The sequence below is a fragment of the Carex rostrata genome, chromosome 24 (genome assembly GCF_964058835.1).
Source record: "Carex rostrata chromosome 24, lpCarRost1.2, whole genome shotgun sequence".
NCBI classification, from domain to species: Eukaryota; Viridiplantae; Streptophyta; class Magnoliopsida; order Poales; family Cyperaceae; genus Carex; species Carex rostrata.
In genome coordinates this window covers 680010-700459 of record NC_135941.1, presented here as the reverse complement: position 1 = coordinate 700459, position 20450 = coordinate 680010, and the positions used below count along the sequence as shown (strand labels likewise).

General features: G+C 34.0%; 2 protein-coding genes across 3 annotated transcripts in view; one reads left to right on the top strand and one right to left on the bottom strand.

Moving 5' to 3' along the window:
- Positions 1 to 6242: 6242 nt before the first annotated feature.
- LOC144575922 (FBD-associated F-box protein At5g38590-like) overlaps positions 6243 to 20450 on the bottom strand; it is a 32188-nt gene continuing 17980 nt past the window's right edge. The window contains exon 4 of the mRNA XM_078326178.1: positions 6243 to 7172. Coding sequence (XP_078182304.1) covers positions 7016 to 7172 — 157 coding nt within the window. The 3' untranslated portion in view covers positions 6243 to 7015. The remainder of the gene's footprint in view (positions 7173 to 20450) is intronic.
- On the top strand, positions 12082 to 16965 carry LOC144575866 (protein NUCLEAR FUSION DEFECTIVE 4-like). 2 transcript variants are annotated; one of them, XR_013518543.1, is made up of 4 exons: positions 12106 to 12628; positions 14666 to 15633; positions 16179 to 16715; positions 16817 to 16965. XR_013518543.1 is itself a non-coding variant. In XM_078326115.1 (3 exons), the coding sequence occupies exons 1-3, from the start codon at positions 12293 to 12295 to the stop codon at positions 16663 to 16665; spliced, it is 1791 nt and encodes a 596-aa protein (XP_078182241.1). In that variant the 5' UTR covers positions 12082 to 12292; the 3' UTR covers positions 16666 to 16965. The 2 variants fall into 2 exon arrangements, 1 of the variants encoding a protein (XP_078182241.1); XM_078326115.1 differs by having other exon boundaries at positions 12082 to 12628; positions 16179 to 16965.

The following is a 20450-nucleotide window of genomic DNA, read 5'->3' as shown; positions in this document are numbered from 1 at the left end:
TATCAAGAATTTAATTTGTAATATTTTAAACTTGGTAAAGTATTTTTGATGTTGTTTCAACAGGATAAAAATGTTGGTAACGTTTGTAAAACATTATAACGATTATACCTTAAGAAAATACTTTGAAACAACTCGATCAAAGTCAAAGAAATCGAAAACGTTGCTGTAACGTTTTAAAAAGTTATGGCTGTAACGTTTTAAAAAGTCATAACGTTTGTGGAAAAAGCTGTAACATTTTAAAACGTTGGTAAGGTTTTAATTAATTTTCAAACTTTAGTAATTCCTGATTTTGATCAAGTTTTTACAGTGCAAAACGTTACATAACGTTTTACAATCGTTGGTAACGTTTTACTGAGCTCACAGAAAATTGAAAACCCTAAATCGTATTTTGAACTAAAACGTTGTAACGTTTTAACAAACGTCTGTAACGTTTTAAGTCAAATTGCTCTTTCTGGAGCTGTCTCTATAAATAGAGCTGTGGGGTCTCTTCCCCACTTGAACTCAGCCGCCCCAAATTTCAAAAAACCAGATCCCTGTGAGCTTGAGTTTCTCTATTGTTGTGAGAGCTTAAAACTTCAATATCCGTCAAACAACCTCAAATCCACTTCACTAATCTTGAGTTAGATTAGATTAGAGTGAGTTTTTGAGTGTTTATCTTGCGAACATTGATTTAAAGACTTCGTTCTCTTCTTGAGTTGTCCTTGTGACTTTCCTTGGTTGTAAGGGCTCGCCGGCTCTCATCTCTAGTTAGCCGTGTGACTTCCCTTGGTTGTAAGGGCTCATCGGTTCACAAGTTGTAAACATTTCTCATTGAGTATAGAAAGGCGCATCGAGAAGAGGTTGTGACGCCCCGGAGATGTAGGCTTTTTGCCGAACTCCGTTATCATCCCGCGTGTCAAATTTCTCTAAATTCATTTATTTACTTTTAATTGCAATTATTTTCATTTTTTTGAGTAATTAGTGGTGCCCTAAGTGTAACATTAATTAGTCAAAATGAAAGTAAATTTAGAAACTTTAAAATAATGCATAAGCATTTCATAAAAAAATATTTATGAATTTTAAGCCTAACCCTTAACAATAAAGGATGTTAATTTAAGATAGTTTGATTTAACAAACAGCTAGAATGAAACAATTAAGTGACTTTCGGGTATTGTTTTCTGTCTTTTTCTCCATCTAATAAACAATGAGGCATGCATGTCGTAAATTTTATCTTCAAATCAAAAAATAAAATAACCAATTTTTTTTATCTATTATTAAATTTATTCTGAATATTTTTCTCATGACAATAGAATATCATGCACGTGGATGTGCCAACAAGTTTAAAAACAAATTTTTTAATTTTTTAATTTTTTTTTAAAACGCGAAATACAAATATCGTGTAAATGTAAATTATTACATTTTTTATGAATATAATGAACGAAACAAATATATTTATACTTGAGAAAGAACAAAAAAATTGACATGAATATTTTTTACAGAACTCAGTACGCTAAGTCATAACATGATGGCTATAGGTTTTTTTTCCATTAATTTTTATCTTTAATTAAAAAAAAAGAAAAAAAAATCCAATTTTTTATATCTATTATTAAATTTATTTCGAACAATTTTCTCATGACAGTAGTACAATATGTATGCAATGTGCAAATTGGGGATGGCAATGAGCTGGCTCATCACGAACTAGACCTAGCTCGCAATCAATTTGTCACATCAACTGAGTGAGCCGAATGAACTGAGATTTAGAAGAAGAGCTTAACTACGAGCTTATAATCATGACGAGTCAAAAGCAAGCTAGACCAAGTTGACTTGTTTAGCTTGCTGGCCCTGGCTGAACTTGTTTTAAGAAGAAAAAAAAATGTTACAAATTTTTTGGGCCAAGCTAGGTCCAGCTCAAACTCATTAATTCTGGACCGAACTAGTAGCATACTAATTCGTTTATAGCTTGAACAAGTAACATACGACATGTTAGAGATCTAGTCAAATTCGAGTCCCGATTGTTTCACGGACTACGAACTTTTTATTGGTCATAATGTCAACAACTTTCACAATCATAAAATTTTATAGAGTTTCTTGAACACAAAATACAAGCATACTGTAAAGGTAAATTATTATATTTTACAGACCAATGAACACTTTTTTTTATAATTATATCCGAGGATTATAATAAATTATCATTTTTTTTTTTGCAACTAGACAGAGTTCATATCTCTCGATGTACTTGAATGATATCAAGGCACAGTTTTTTGACATGAACTTTAGTCCGTTTGATTTGAATCTCGTTCAAACTTTAACTTTTCATCATTATAACTAGTCATATACTATAGTTTAAATACGATTATTAAAGCAGCCCTTACATTCCACTTCGGACCGAATTGGACCGGATTTAAACTTAAAATCTGAGTTACTTCAGGGAATCCGCAATCCATTTGTTGATTCCGACAGATCACTCGGCCGAGATCGAGCCAGACTTGTTGCCAGAAAAAACCACATCCGTCCGATCTGTAAGAAACCATCAAGTCCTGGCAACTGGAGAGGTATCTTTATTATTTGTCCATCTACTCATGATCTAATTCATAATATGGATGCGAAATAAAATTGGGCCAATTAATGGGCCGAGAAACTTCAAATTTACAAATAAGTTAGATAGCAATAACACATTAAACTATAGATCTGTAATATAATAAAGGAAGCCCATGTCCGTTTTATCTTACTTTCTCCAAGGGTCCCGCCTGTCTGGAATTCAGTCTTTCACTTCCTTTTCTTTCCTTTTTTCTATTTGTCATCATTTCTTTGTTTTATGATTTGCTTTTCTTGTCCTCCTTTTTTTTTTTTTTTTTTTTTTCTGTTCCGATCTTCTTTTCTCTCTTTTTTTTTGTTAGGGGTTAAATATAAAACAAGATTATAAATTCTGGGGTCCAATGCCTAAAAAGAATGATAAAATCATTACAACAATTGTTAAATATATTTAATATTAAACTCAATTCTATCATAGTATGGAAACAAATATTAGACAAAAATAATATTATTTCGAAATACACACCAAAAAAATACACACATAGAAAATGATTCATCTTGCGCATTTTCATTAGGAAAAAAAAAGGAATAACCACTTATTTTCATTAAATTATAGGAAGCAGACAGTTTTAAGATTCGTAATGGACGGTCGGGATTCTTCACGGGTTTGAGTATGCACTGCAAATTAGAGGATGCAAAACCTTGTGAAATTTTCATTGTAGAAAGTCCTCTCCGAATTTTTATTCATATCCTCAATTAAAACAAAAAAATTAACAAATGCCCACGTTATTTATTTTAGTCATTTCCTTCATACCTTTATTGCAACCTTTTAAGTTCCATAATTGGGATTAACAAATATAGTGAGGCAACTAGTCTGAGAATAAATAGATGAATAAGCAAAAATATGTTAATTATTGTCAAATTAATTACAAAGGAAGAATTGTGACATTGATACTCTTTATGACAACTTCTGTCAGATGCAAAATTTTCAGTAAGCACCTGCTAAACTGTACAACTCTTAACATTATTGAAATTTTGGGCATTTTCCATTAATTTTTAAAATTAAATCACGGCCTCCTTAATCTTAGTGTTTTCCCTGTACCCGACCTGCTTTGATAGTAGCATGTCGTATACTGGCATCTCCCATTAATTTTTTTATTTTGGATCATTTAAGTTGAATAACCTCTTTCTTAATTAGACTATGTGCCAAGTGAACATTAGAAGAACTTCAAAAGACTGTTGTGTTAGTTACCACAATACAACAACTGATAAGGAGGAATTACGATAAAAGCCCTTATGCCAAGTTTGGTTTCCATTGGGAAGTGAACTAGTAGATAAGGGACTGATTGGATCAGAGAATGGCAGGTGAGGTCTATAACCTACTGTGAGAAAAGTATTGTAAACGAAACCGAATCGTCTGCCCCCCGGGGGGCAGGAAATTCCTGCCCCCAGAGTCTCTGCGGAGTGGGACCAATTACTGTTTAAGGGTTTAACTATTGTTACTGTTTTTAAATGGACCCCACCCGCAGAGACTCTGGGGGCAGGAATTTCCTGCCCCCCGGGGGGCAGATGATTCGGTCTCATTGTAAACTATAGCCTTGAACATTTTTTAGTTTCATAACTTAAGTTATCAAAGCTTAATTTATCTAAGAAGCTTACCCGTTGGTCTTTTTCCACATTTTAGGAGGTTTAATTGATATAATTTGGTCCTTAACTTATTATGGAAAGGTTTACATGACCTGCATTAAATTAGGCACAATCCCTGCTTTAGTAATTTTGTCACTTGCCGCACAGTTATACAACTAATTACACATCTGCAGTTACTACAAATATTTCTGAACAGTTAGACTTAAAACAGCAATTGTATAGTGTATTGTTAACTAAGGAATACTATAGAAGAGGGAAGTTTCAGGTCAGTATTTCTGAGTAGTTGTTTAACAGGTTCTTTAGCTATTTGTTTGCCAAAGTTTTTTCATATATCAATAGACATCTTCAGAACGCCTGACATCTAGCTATTTCTTTGTCAGCATAAATTAAACAGTACGCAAATGTAAAGCATTTCATCCCCCCTTTTTTATGCTTTCTCTCTTTTGTTTTGGTATATCTTGTAAAACTGTTAAAAGTGAAACTTAAGCTGAGTTATAATTTTATCAGTGGGAATATAACTTGCTAGATTTATAATTTTATTTAACAGAAATATCACCAAGAACCAACATAACAATATAAACACATTGCGCATCAAGCTACAAGCCTACATGCATGCCCAAATTTGATCTAACTTGACATAAGAGTGAGCCAAAAACAAAAACATGTCAACATGACATAGCTTGTCTCTTAGAGGTACATTTCTTGCTAAGATACTTCATGAATTCGAATTCTATACTATCCTCTTCCAAATGGAGATTTCTGTAATGAGCATAGTGGTAATTAACATTAGCATTACGCGGCAGCATTGATGCCCAATGTTTCCTTTTCCTTTCTGTTGCCCAACCAGTGAACTTGGGAAATGTATATTTGTATAGTCAGTATGAGAATTTGGAAAGACATAGAAAAAGGATACAATTGGCAAGAAACCTAGCCCCTTTGCATCACATAATAAAAACAAATTGAATGTATTCCCTTCAAATTTCAACTAGCAGTAGAGCGAAGCTAACATTCTTGTCCAATGAACTCGAAACAAAGGATATAAAGGCCAATGTAATTTGCAAACAAAAGAGGATTTATTACCAGTGATGATAACATCAACAACATAAAGAAGTAAAAATAGGTGATATTATGGTCTGAGCGAAGTATATGTAAAAAGGGATCATACTTGGAGGAAATGAAGCTAGTTTTAAAAAAATGTATTGAGACGAGAAAATCATTGCACAAGGTGCTTGTTTAATGCCCTAGATTGTCTTTTTAAGCATCCAAACATGATTAAGAAAAGAAGGATCAATGAAACTGGAGGTTGACTAAAGTACACAATTTCTTGTAATCTGCCATGTAAGAAGTCGATTATTCACATCAAGTTGATGAAGGTGGGCAGTTTAGAGCAATGAATTAGTTTAAATTGAATAAAATATGTGTTGTTACATGAGATATCATGTTAAAGATCAAACTATCCTTTCTATTTAAAAACATGTAGTTCGACTACGGATGGGAAGAACATCTAGCAATATAAACATACAGTCAAACTTATTTTTTATCACAAGGAGACTTAATTTTCTTTGCTGTGTATTTAATACCTTTGTAGAGATCTCTATATTTAATTTTGCACACAATGGATGGTAATTTTCTTTGTTATCAGATTTAGGTGGTCATAGTTTACAAGGGTTATAGGATTATCCTATACAATTTAGTGTAGACTCAATTCTAACTATTAAGTATAGCTGTTCCATTATCCCATTTTTATTCAAATCATGATTAAGTATTATAAAAGAGGGAGGACAATTTCGAAACAAATTTATAAGGAAATTAACATATTTTTTTATAAATTCAAAATTGTAAAACAAATTTCCAAACATGAATATTACAATGCATCTATTCATACAATTTGCCAAAACTTAACTATCTCCACACATCAATACATTGCCTACTAGAAAGCATATGCATATTAATAAATAAAAAAATACAAACAAAAATATTATAATTGAAAATAATTGGAAGAGCTTAATTAATAATAGTACAACAGTCACATATGACATAACATAATAAAGTAAAAATGCAACAAATAACTAGAAGAACTTAATATATATTAGTATAACAGTCACATAACATAATAAAGTAAAAAGTGATTTTAGAAATTCGACACAATTACATATAATTAGCGTTCAATGCATAGTACACCATAATTGAAAAACATAATCACCAAGTATGATGTAAAGTATATTGTGAGCCAAATTCGAACTACAAGTTACTATAATAAATTATGCCATATAAACAAAAGTCAAAATAACATAAACCTACTTAACAAAAGCAGCTCAAATCTATAGAGTGTATTTGGACTGGTTAGGAGTTCAGAGGTAGTTGACCAGACCGAAACAATTCAACTACACAGTTGACAAAAATCATCAAGCGTTCATTATCATCTTCTTTAATAAAACAGCTTCTTATCCAAGAATTGACCAAACTCAACTTCATATCCACGTGAATTGCTGGTGGTAATGCCAAGGATTGTAGCTTGTTCAAAACCTGCTCATGTACACTATTTGCTTGGCCCAATTGAGCAATCAGCTCAGTTTCTTTGTTGCTGCTGGCAAAGGAATCTCTCTGCAAATTCATCCATACGGTTAATGCTTTGTTTCTGTTTGGTACATCGTGAAGACTGATCACCCGAGTTGTTACCTCTCTTACTATTCTGTGAAGAAGGTACATGAATTGGCTCATAAACTGGCACATTTGGCATGGGATCGACTGGCTCTGAAATCGGCACATTTGGCGAGGGATTGACCGACTCATGAACTACCTCAACATTATCTGCCATCACATGAAATTCAGGGTTGCTGAAATCATCAATTTGTTGTTAGGTCGTGGTATTGTCATCATCAGAGCTAGAAACTTCACATAATGTGAGGGGAATTGAACGGTTTGGTGCAGTGGCTATGCTCTTCCCATAAAGACCCTTGCCCTCATTGCCACCAAATGCACAAGTTTCTTCCACAAGTACATCCATAATTGACCTACAACAAATTAGAGGTCTGAAAAATTAGCCCATGTACACCTTAATTTGGGGTATCATAGACACAAAGAAAATTCTAAAAATGAGCTCAAAATTGGTCAAATAACTTGCTTACCGGTACAAATTACGACATCACTGTTAGAAGTGAACAGTGCTCTTGTAAAATTGGTCATATAATATGCTTACCAGTAGAAAGTTTAACATTACTACCACTCTAGAATCAAAACTGGTACCCTTGGTACCAGAACAAATCCTTTATACTTCCTTTCTGGGCTTGTACCTTGCATTGCACGTGCAAAATGGTACACGAGGACAAAGAACCAAAACGTATCCAAGGTTTGCATTGAATTCCTGTCTAAATCTCACTAAATCACTATTTCTCTCAAATAAAAGAGATGAGATAAGTTTTGAACTACAATCAGAATTATAATATAACTATATACTAAATCACAGAAGGGAAAAGGAAATATCAACAACTTGGGTACGAAATTGTCCACTATCAGACAAGCTTCAGCATCTAAAATCAGGATATGAGAAAAAAAAAATGAAGTCTAAATTACCAAAAACCAATTTCGTACTATCAGATCTAAGCAAGAACCAAATGTGAAGCATTACATCATCCAGTTTTTTTTTCATCGCCTTCATTTTGGTATATCTTGTTAAACTATTAAAATAAAGTGAAACTTCAACCGAAATAAATAGGTGGAAAAATAACTCAGTTGATGAATGGTTTTGTCTAAGAAAACTAAATATCACCATGGACCAACATAAAAATAAGCAAAAATAAACACATTTCACATCAACCTGCATGCATATGCCCAATTCGAGTCCTAACTTTACATAAGAGTGAGCCAAAAACAAAAGCATTTGAAGTATTGCTTTTGACAACATGCTTCAAACATAATGAACCAAGCCATGTCAACACAACACACGGCTAGGATATTTAGCTGCAACAAAAATTATTAACACAAGCAAAGCAATGAAAATGAGTTTACCTCTTAGAGGAACATTTCTTACTCAGCAAAGCTGTGGAGGGGGTGAGAGAGATTGCGACCAAGCAGCGCACATTTGGCCATGGCAATGAAGTTTTCAGGTCGGGGTTCAGGAAGGTTGTAGCTGATGAGAGCAAGGGAGGGAGAGGCCTACCATAGGTGGCGGAAGCGGCGGCAGAGGACGGAGGTGCGAGCGGCGACAGGAGTGGGGAGGAAGGAGGTGATTGTCATAAGCAACGCGTCGGGAAGATTAGAGAGGCGACCGATTAGGTCGGAATCTGTTGGGTTGTTGGCCATGACAAGAGCCGCCTTGAGGAACGGCGAGAGGGTTCGAGAATCTGTTTTTGGGTTTTGTTTCAGTCGGGACTGGGGACTCCGATTGATTTCATGTGAAGTCAATTTTCTTTGATTCGGTAGAACATGGTCCTTAATTGGTCCATAAGCGGAGCCCACTGAAACCAAATGAGACCCTTGGAAGTTGGAAATAAACAAAATGATGTGATATTTTGCAAGTTCAGATTTTTCATAACAAGCTTTTTTTTTATAGAAAATATGTGGGCTAATATTAAATTAAAATTATTATGTTCCGTATTGCAATATCAAAAGTTAATACATATATTATATACTTAGAAAACTATGAGCTTGTCTTTTACACATAGTTATTAACACAATAATTTAAATGCCAATATGGAAATAACTATTAACCTTAAATATTTGGAGATCTCTGAACTTAGTGAAATGTTAACTTAAATTTAATTAAGTATATTAAAGACTTCTAAACTATTGTTGTGTCAAATTTGCAAAATATTTTCAGAACAATTATTTATTTTTTTAGAATTGTTTTTGGATAATTCTGAAATACAACATTATTTTATATAAGCATTTGCAAATGTAATCTATGTTAGGAATTTAAGATATTTTGCACTAAATAACCAAGACTATTTTATTAATATATACGAACTAATATTTTGTGGGAATTTTGTTTCACAAGTAAATCTTACTGAGGTATCAATTCTCAAATGTAGCTTAATCGGGTTGGGTTTCTTTTCTTTTTTTTTGAAAGCTTTCGCAAAAGCTGCGAAGTCGTGAGAGGAAATCGAACTCTCTATCTTTGAGTATAACAACTCTAGAACTTTTTTCTAACCAATTATGCTACCTTCTCTTTCAAATCAGATTGGGTTTCTGGACCCATGTAGTTCGGTCCCAACTGATTAGATCAGGTGGACCCAATATGTCAGGAAATATGTTACCAACACTACATAATGAAGGGTCCATGAAGATACCAATGTTATTTTAGGAAGCAATTGTGTCAGGAAAATAAAATAGCCAGTCATAACTCGTAACATTATAAGATTGTACTTGAATGTTTTCTCATAACATTATTCAATTTATTAAATATTTTCTCATAGTTATATAAACCATACAATTAATCTAACTTCAATAAATATATTACAAGATATTGGACCGTTAGAATTAGGCATTCCTGAGATTTAATTTTACTAATGTGCACGGTCCGGTCAAGATTAACCATTGAAAGCATTAATAGCAATGGTTAATGTTTGCTATTGACAAGCCAGCCTGGTTCATTGTATTACAACTTACCAGGCACAAGATGAAAAAGGTTGCATTTCATGAAACTGAGACTTCAAAACTTGTTTTCACATGCACTGGATGCTGATGCCACAGTGCATAATATGTTGTGCGCTGAACACTTGACTGATATGTTCAGACTGGGTGTGCCTCCGAGATTCAAAGTTTTTGGATGGTTAATTATTAACTTATTATTGCTGAACAGTATTCTGACAACTGACAATTTAAATAAAAAGAGGGTTTCTGCTTCATAAGCCTTTGTTACATGTGTCGAGCTGCTCATGAATCAGCAATCCACCTGTTCAATGAGTAGAATAACGGGCCTGATTATTAGAGGGGCATGAAGTAGTTCAAGCTTTATTCAATTTTACTGGTATTTGTTTTGCTTTTTATTTCACTCGCCTGTTTAGAGGAGCATGAAGCTGTTCAGGCTTTTTTCAACCTTACTGGTATTTATTTTATTTTATTTTATTTTTACTTTTTTACTTTTTTCAACTTTACTGGTACTTCTTTTGTTTTTGTTTTTTTTTTTTTCTGTCAAGGGGTTACTTCTCAGAACTATAAAATAGGAGCTAGGCTCCTATATATTCTTTGTCACAAAAAATATTTTATAAAATAAATGGATTACACTTTATCTTAGCTAAGCACCATTCCGAACAATGCAATTAAAATAATATCTGCACTGGTTCAAATAAAACAAAAATAAAAACATAACTTCTATTTATGTTATCTTGCATGTACCAGAGACCTAATCAAATAAAAATAATTTCTAAACCTTTCTTTGGCTTTCCTTTATTCTCTACCTCCTTGGCTCCTTCATATATAACAAATTAACAAGTATAAAATAGAGCCGTACAAACACAATGGAACAACTGCACATGCAAAGATGTGACACCCCTTGAGCAACGAGAGCCAATTTCTTATCATTTTATCAATATAAAGGACAGTTAATTAAATAATATATTGATTCGGGATCAATATATCAACCCTTGAGCACGCAAAAGACCATCGTTATCTTAGCTAACCAACAGCCATATTTTACCTTTTATCTATTTTATTAGAGAATTAGGAACCCGATGATTAACTCAGAAACCAATCAAATTATAGCACGAAATTAATATCCAGCTATACTATATTTCTTTGGCTGACTTTGTAATGATATGTATGAATCGGTTCAGGGGCGGACCTACATTGAGCCACGGGTCGTCTGAATTTTGAGTTTTTATGGAGATTTATAGGTTCGAAACAATTTTGTCTCTTTTTGAAATTTTATTTGCTCCTTTCTGAAATTTTAATTTTTACTTTAGGCTAACTTTAGAGTTAAAATTATAACAAATTTTTTGAATTATCATTGATAATTAGAATCAGACAAAAACATTGAAACTTAAATATCAGAGTGTTGAAAATCACAAGTTAGAGTATTGTTTTTTATCTAGTACTTAATTAACTAATTGATTTGAACCAAATTAGTTATTTAAATCCGATTCGTTATTTTCTTGCTCTCTGACAAATTCCAAATGCAATGAATTAATATTGGAATATGAAATATAATCGGAACACTGAAATGTACTAGATTTCTCATTTAGTATTCAATTCAAAATTAAACGGTAAATCTTTTAATGATATTTTATTGTAATGCTGATATTGTTTATTTTTAACAAAAAAGGGCTTATAGCGATAACACCTTTTCCTAGAGCTAGGATGGAAAACATGTTTTCATTTCTAGTAAAGGAAAATTTTGTTTGAAGTCCCAAAGCCTTAATTTAAAAAAAAATCTTCGTCTCTATTATTAGAAGCGTACATGTTTTCATTTTATGTGTATGCATATGTTAATTTTCTAATAATAAAAATTCTAAAATATTTATGTCAAAATAAAACCATAGATATAATTTATATTATTTGATCTACATGCACATAAAAAGTTATCGATATATAATTTTAGTTTAATATGAATTAATAAGTTAAAAAATAAACGGTCAAAATATATACACATCGGTGTATTTTTACAAACTATTGTACAAAAAAATTATATATATAACCTCTAATTTGTTTATTTTAACATTAATGTTTTTATTTTAAATTATTATAGTTGTAAAGACAAGATGAATCTAAAAAAAAAACATAAACTATTCTCATCTCTAATACATTTTTTTTTACTTTGTTATTGTCACTAGAAAAAAAATTGTGTCATACCCATAAGGCCAAAACTTCGGAGACATCGAGGAAAGCAACTCAACAAAATAAAATATTATATGTGACTTTAAAAGAAATAAAATATTTATGTGACTTTGAATCAAGGTAAGCATCTCTCGTGCAAAATTCCTCTCAATGTCCCTTGCACCAATGACCAATCACCTCTTGCCTCCTTCCAAATATCAAATAGCAACGGTCTTTCTTCATTCTTCAACTACTCAATGCTCATTCTTTCCATCACTAATCTCTAGCAAAAGCTCCAATTAACAAAATCCTTCTCCTAAATCACCTATAAAGATTGCACCTTTCTAAATAATCGGTGAGACCGACACCACTGAAACACCAAATGGGGAAGCTGAGAGAGAGAACAGCCGCATTTCTCAACAACAGGTGGCTGGTTTTCGTTGCGGCCATGTGGTTGCAATCCGTGGCGGGCATCGGGTACCTGTTTGGGAGTATTTCTCCAGTGATCAAGGCCTCTCTTGGTTACAACCAGAGGCAATTGGCACGAATCGGTGTTGCGAAAGACCTCGGAGATAGTGTTGGGTCCTTGGCTGGATTTCTGTGTGGAATCATACCCTTGTGGGCTGCACTTTTGATCGGTGCCTTAGCCAACTTTGTAGGCTATGGTTGGGTTTGGCTCGTGGTTACCGGTCGGTCGCCGACTCTGTCTTTATGGCCGGTAAGAATTGTGGTCATTTTTTTAAACTTAAACATTACATCAAACAGTTGTGTGTTCATTCCTATAAAGTAGGTCCATACTAGATCTTGATATATATCAATATACAATGATAAAATCAAGAATAAAATTCAAATTATGGGGGTCACAATGGAACAATTCTTACATATTTTTGGTCTTCAAATGTGAATTTTCTTAAGAAAATAATTGTATAACTCCAATATTAATTATCACATATACGTGCTTAATTATATGGTGGCAGTATGGAATTGTTTATTTCATAAAATGAGTATGAATTATGTGAACTTCTGAGGTGATATGTGAAGATCACACCAATGAGTAGTTCTAACAACTTGGTAATAATTTCATTTGTTTTATGGCAATGGTTAGATATGATCAGGTTATGTATATATATAAGAAATTTTGATTGCTACGTACTGATAGAAGAGTTGACTCAGGAGAAAACCCATTAAACCACTCAATCTTTTAATATAATTTTTAGCATTTATACTATTCATGTGCTCCACATGATCTTTATTCTATAAATTTATAACATCAAAAATCTTTTGATAATGATACGGCAGGATGTGTTGTTCAATTATTTGGCATGCAGTCCTCATTTGAGTGAGGTATTATATATACAAGGAGATCTGTTCTAGCGTATGATACCACATATAAAAAGTATATCTTAATTAACTTAGTAGTATATTATAATAATTTTTTACTTAAATTTATCTAATTTATTGTTCACCTAATTAGCTTGCTCTTTTGCAGTTTAAGGTAATATAAATAATCTGTTCTCTGGATAATTAATAATTGCTTTTAAGTAATTAATATGTTATACTCAGAGGTGTTTTATTTTCTTTTAGTATTTTTATTGTTCATGTGATCTAGATAATCTCTGTCTTCTATAAATTGATACTTTCAAGAAAGTTTTGATGATGAAAATGAAAAGGACAGGAGATGCTGTCAATAATTTGATATGCACTGCAATTCTTTTTGGGGAAGGTGTCATATATGGACCTATATATTCTAGTAGTATGATGTAATATAATAAAGAGTAGGATTCAAATGTCTTGTGTTTTTATGTCTCATTTGTGTCTTATATCCTTATTTTTGTTTTCAACGTTCAAACAACCAATCTGAATTACTCAACATATTCTCCATATTAAAATATGCTTGGAGACCAAATTTTATATTTTTTTGAAAAAACTTTACCACCTTTTTAGATAGATACAAAATCATTGTTTTACAGAAAATTCTGAACCATCCAAAAACAATGATTTTTTACCTATCTAAAAAAAATAGTTTTTTTTTTTTCAAAACATATAAAACTTGGTTTATAAGCACATTTTAATATGGTTCAGAAGAGAAACAAGAATATGAGGTCTATACGGATGAGACATGAAACACATGAGGCATTTGGATCCTGCTCTATAATAAATTATTAATTTAATTGGACATAAACGGTATAATTTAATTTAACCTAGTTGGATGATCGAACCTGAATGTAATTTAATCTAATTTATGGATCCCTTATTAGCGGCCTATTTTGCATGTTAAGGGATATACATAATCCATCCCTATATAATTAATAATTCCTATTAAGTAATTGATATGTTTGACTTTAAGGCTTCAACTTAAATGTAATATTTAGTTGTCCCAAAATCTTAGTAAAAGAACTCTGACTTTTACCAGTATACTGCTATGCTCTGATTTCTATTGCTAGCCTTGTCTGGTAAATACAAAATCAACTTGTAACAAACATTACTGCACTTTTTATATTTGTTTTGACCCCAATTCATTTTTTTTAAAAATTGTATTTTGACACAATTTTGATGTATAATTTAGAATAAATGCTTTGAATACTATAAAATTGACCTCGTTTTTTTATGAAAATTTTATAAAATGGACATCCATACAAATTTTTTGAGATTTGACCCCCATAACTTGAAAGTTCACCTCCGCCCCTGCTTGAGGGGATCGGTGCATGTAAATAACATTTTCTTTGACCTCATTTCATTCCCTGTTCTTATGCAGATGTGCATTCTAATATTTATCGGTACAAATGGTGAGACGTTCTACAACACAGCTGCACTAGTCTCATGTGTACAGAACTTCCCCAAGAACCGTGGACCCATTGTTGGCATCCTTAAAGGGTTTGCGGGTCTGAGTGGCGCTATCTTAACTCAGATCTTCGCAATGATACACACGCCCGATAAATCTGCCTTACTTTTCATGGTTGCAACTGGTCCATCAATGGTAGCGATTGCTCTCATGTTCTTAGTCCGACCCGTTAAAGGTCCCCGACAAGTTCGCAAATCTGACCAGTCAAATTTTTTATACATCTACTCCATTTGCTTGATCCTCGCGGCATACCTCATGGGCATAATGATTGTTCAAGATCTGGTAGATTTAGACCACGGTTTAGTAATCTTAATAACAATAATTTTGTTTATCCTCCTCCTAACCCCTCTTGCTATCCCAATCATCACTACATTTCATCTAGACATTATATCACCAATGGAAGAGCCACTAATTAGCCCCACTTATACACCTCCTAGTGGGGAGAGCAGCAGCATGCAGAAACAAAGGCAGGTCGAAGAATCGGAAGATGAGGTCTTACTGAGTGAGGCTGAAGAGGAGAAGTTGCAAGAGGAGGCACATTTGCAACTGCTTCAGGCATCTGAAAGGAAGAAGAGAATTGCACAGTTGAATGCGAAATTTGCTTATGCAGCGGCCAGAGGAGGGGTGAGAGTTAAGAAAAGGTCGGGCCCGCACAGAGGGGAGGATTTCACTCTGTTGCAGGCACTGGTAAAGGCAGATTTTTGGTTGATTTTTGTGACACTGTTGTTGGGTGCCGGATCAGGGCTGACAGTGATAGACAACCTTGGGCAGATGAGTCAGAGCTTAGGGTTTGATGATACGAAGGTTTTCGTGTCAATGATCAGCATCTGGAACTTTCTAGGACGGGTTGCAGGTGGGTACTTCTCGGAGATTATTGCGAGGTATAAATGTTCTTTGAATTTAAATTTTGTTTGTTTTTATTATTGTATTAGCAGGGACACATGTTGTTATTGGACTAGAGTAGCATGGTATGGTTCCACACCATTCCATTAATTGTTTCTCTTAAAACCGACCTTCAAAAGTGCATGTGAAATTAACAACAAAGAATTCTTATATAAATGGAAAATAGAGTATATAAATGGAAAATAGATTATGCCAGTATAAGTATCCAGTCAAGTAAATTACTTTAAGATTGCTTCTAATGATTTTGCAACTGTTTTTTTTTAATAAAGAAAAAAAAATGTTTGTGGTATCAAACTGATCAAACCTCCATGTTAGCATTCGAGTATATTGTTGTAATTGCTAACTTCAAATTTAGCGAGGCAACATAATTAAGAATAGTTCGATCATCCATGTCAAAACATGTAAAAATACCTGTAGTAGTCTGTAGTCTGTACTGTTGTCTGATTTTCCTATTTTGTAATAGAACTGCCACTAACATTGTCTGGGTTTCTGACCGTTTTTCTCATACCAAACTTCAAATTAGGGACCATGCATATCCACGCCCAATCGCAACAGCGGTGGCACAGCTTCTACTTGCAATTGGTCATTTCCTCTTTGCCACAGCATGGCCTGGTACTATGTACATCGGCACACTCCTTGTCGGGTTAGGCTACGGGGCCCACTGGGCTGTGATCCCAGCGACTGCGTCAGAACTATTTGGCCTAAAAAGTTTTGGCGCAATATACAATTTTCTAACCATAGCCAACCCAGCTGGCTCTATGATCTTCTCTGGTGTTATTACAAGTACTCTGTATGATTATGAGGCGGAAAAACAAGCACATGGACGTCAGATTAGAAAATTGGAATCATTTCTTGAGGGTAATGGGTTGAAGTGTGAGGGACCTACATGCTTTTTTGCAAGCTCCTTGGTCATGATGTCGGTATGTATCGTTGCAGCCGGTTTAAGTTTGGTTCTTGTGCATAGAACTAGGAGGGTATATTCATCCCTGTATGGCCGTGGTCAGAGGTGAGGAGGAATGCTTAGTAAAGTTGTGCCGATATAAACATAGACTGTGCATTAGTAATATATGATGTTCATTCTTTTGTACTTGAAAGATTATATGCACGTCTCAAGATGATTTCTCTCTCTCTCTCTCTCTCGCTCTCTCTGTTTTCTTAAAGTGTGGCAGACGCTGTGAAGGTGATTTCTCTCTCTCTCTCATCCCCATGGACAAGAGAGAGAGAGCGTTGCGATGGCATTTTTTAGACCAGTCTGTATTTGTGATTGTTAAAAGGTGTATGTTTTGTGTAGGATGCAATACTTGTATAGTAAATTTTTTTCTTGCTGATAAAATGTACAAAACTTTGATTGTTTTGGGATCAATCTGTATATATATATCAGTGCGAGTTTTATTTGTCGACATATCAGAATGTGTCAAAAATTAATAAAACAACTCAAGAACACAAGACTCGCATGAATCTCCCTTCCCTCCCTTATTTTTTATTTCTTTTCTTTCTTGATTGAATTACACAGCTCTTACATGCCTATTTACCAATTCAAAAATATTTTGTATATCATGCTAAACATGGAAACCAATCCTTAGAATTAATGACAAATAATCAAATACTATTTATTGCCTATTTCATTAGATATGATTGATATCCTTCAATTTCTTCTTTCCTTCTTTTGATTAGATATAGATCTTTTAAAGGATTTGGCTTGATCTCCAAGTTATGCTAGAACCGAGTGTAATCTTAACACTCCCCCTCACGAGGGTACGTAAATGTCTACCATTCTGATCTTCTCCAGCATTTCTTCAAATGGTTTAGTTGCTACCGCCTTGGTTAAAACATCGGCCACCTGTTCTGTTGATTTAACAAAGGGAAGAGAAATAACGTGAGAATCAAGTTTTTCTTTAATAAAGTGTCTGTCTACCTCTATATGTTTTGTCCGTCATGTTGCACTGGATTATGTGAAATGTCAATTGCAGCCTTATTGTCACAATACAACTTCATATCATTTTTCGTTCCCAGTTCTAATTCATTAATCAATTTTCATAGCCATAATAGTTCGCAAATTCCTTTCACCATGCCTCTAAATTCGGCTTCAGCACTAGATAAGGAGACCACATTCTGTTTCTTACTTCTCCATGTTACCAAGTTTCCCCTAACGAAAGTAAAGTAACCCGATGTTGATTTCCTATCCATGATATTTTCCTGCCCAATCTGCATCTGTATATCCTTCAATCTTTGTATGTCCATTATTCTCAAATTAGATTCCTTTGCCGGGTGTCCCCTTCAGATATCGTAAGATACGTGTGACAGCTCTCATGTGATCTTCACTTGGATTATGCATGAATTGACTTACTACTCCCACTGCATAAGCTATGTCAGGTCTAGTATGTGACAGATATATTAATTTTTCAACTAACCTTTGGTATTTTTCTTTGTTCGTAGGACATTAGTCAGGACAAATCTCAAACTTCACATTTTGTTCCATTGGGGTACTAACCGGTTTACAATCTAACATTCCAGTTTCGGCCAAGAGATCAAGAACATATTTTCTTTGAGAAAGAAATATACCTTTTTTTGATCGTGATACTTCAATCCCTAGAAAATATTTTAGACCTCCCAAATTTTTCATTTCAAATTCTTTTGACAGCTTCATTTGAAGCTTCTCAATTTCAACTTTGTCATCGCCTGTTATAATCATATCATCTACATAGATAATGAGAATTGCAATTTTACCTTCAGTCCTTTTAAAGAACATGGTGTGATCATAATCTCCTTGATTGTACCCATAGTTTTTCATAGCTTTGCAGAACCTCCCGAACCATGCTCTTGGTGACTGTTTCAAACCATACAATGTCTTTTCTAATTTACACACTTTGTTTTCTGATCCAATATGGTTGTAACCGGGAGGCAGCTCCATGTAAATTTCTTCTTCCAAGTCTCCATGAAGAAATGCATTTTTGACATCAAATTGATGTAATGGCCAGTCAAAGTTTGCTGCAAGGGACAATAAAACTCGAACCGAATTTAATTTTGCAACCGGAGAAAAAGTTTCCTGGAAATCAACCCCATAGGTTTGTGTATACCCTTTTGCCACTAGCCTAGCTTTATATCTTTCAATTTTTCCCTCTGCATTGTACTTGATTGTATACACCCATTTACAACCAACTGTTCTTTTTCCTGGTGGTAAATCAACTATTTTCCATGTACAATTTTTTTCTAGGGCTTCCATTTTTATAGTCATTGCTCTAGTCCATTCTTTACTTTTAAGGGCATCCTCAAATTTTTCGGGTATGGCGATAGAAGATAGTTGGTCTGCAAAATTCTTTAATGGTTGTGGCAATTTTTCGGTTGAGGTGAAGTTTGCAATTGGATATGTTATTTCTTTACTCGTCCCATCTTCCGGGATGTATCTTTTTGGTGGTTTGCCACGATTAACACGTACAGGATATCTAGGCTGGGTTTCAGAAGAACATACCTCGTTGTTATCCTCTCGTGGTATTGCCTCAGTAAGATCTATCCATTGCTTAATTACATTTGGTGAATGACCCGACTGACCTGTTTCTGCTGAATTTTGTTGCTCAGAACCTTCATCATTTTTCAAACCCGAGTCAACTGCTACTGGACCCGAGTTATTTGCTTGATTTGTACCTGAATCAGCTGCTGCTGGACCCGAATCAACTGCTGGGCCTATACCTGAATCCACTGCTACTGGACCCGAATCATTTGCTGGGCCTGGACCCGAATCAGCTGCTAGGCCTCGACCTAAATCAGCTACTAGTGGATCAGATAAAAAAGTTAGATCAAAGTCCGGTTCATCATGACTGCTGCCCTCCTGAACCGGATCTTGGATTTTGTTAAAAAATGACTCATTTTCTAAAAAAGTAACATCCATGGTAGTATAGAATTTTCTAGTACTTGGATTATAGCATTTATAACCTTTCTGATTTGCTCCCATTCCCAAAAAAAACACATTTTTCAACCCTAGGTTCTAACTTTGTGCGAAATGGTTTTTGTATATGGATATAAGCAACACACCCAAATATTTTTGGAGGCAAATTTAAGACAGATGGTATGGTCACATGAGATGATAGGACTTGGATGGGGGTTTTATAATCATTTGCACTTGTGGGTGTACGATTTGAGAGGTATACAGCAAATGAAAGGGCATTATCCCAAAACATAGGAGGTACTTTATTTTCAAGTAGTAATGATCGGGTCATTTCAAGGAGATGTCTATTTTTTCGTTCGGCAATGTCATTTTGCTGAGGTGTTCCTACACATGTTGTCTCATGAATAATCTCATTTTCTCTAAAAAAATTTTGTACCCTCTCGTTCAAGTATTCTGTCCCATTATCGCTCCTTATGGTTTTTATTTCTTTCCCAAATTGAGTCTTTACCAATTTATGAAAATCTTGAATAACTTTGAAAACCTCATGTTTTGTTTTAAGTAAATAGAGCCAAGTCATTCTGGAGCAATCATCAATAAATGAAACATACCATCTACAACCAGATTTGGAAATTATAGAGGATGGTCCCCATACATCTGTATGTATCAAATCAAAAGGATTCTTACATTTATTTTGACTGCTATAATAAGTTGTTCTATGACTCTTAGATTGGATACAAGTTTCACAAACAAAATCTTTAGGATCTAAATGCAAAAATAAATCGGGTAAAAGCTTTTTCATGTATCCAAAAGACGGGTGACCTAGTCTTTTATGCCATACCCAAATTTTATTCTTAGTAGATATATGATATCCCCTTACTATATAATTGCTACCAGTTTTGACTTCATCCAAGT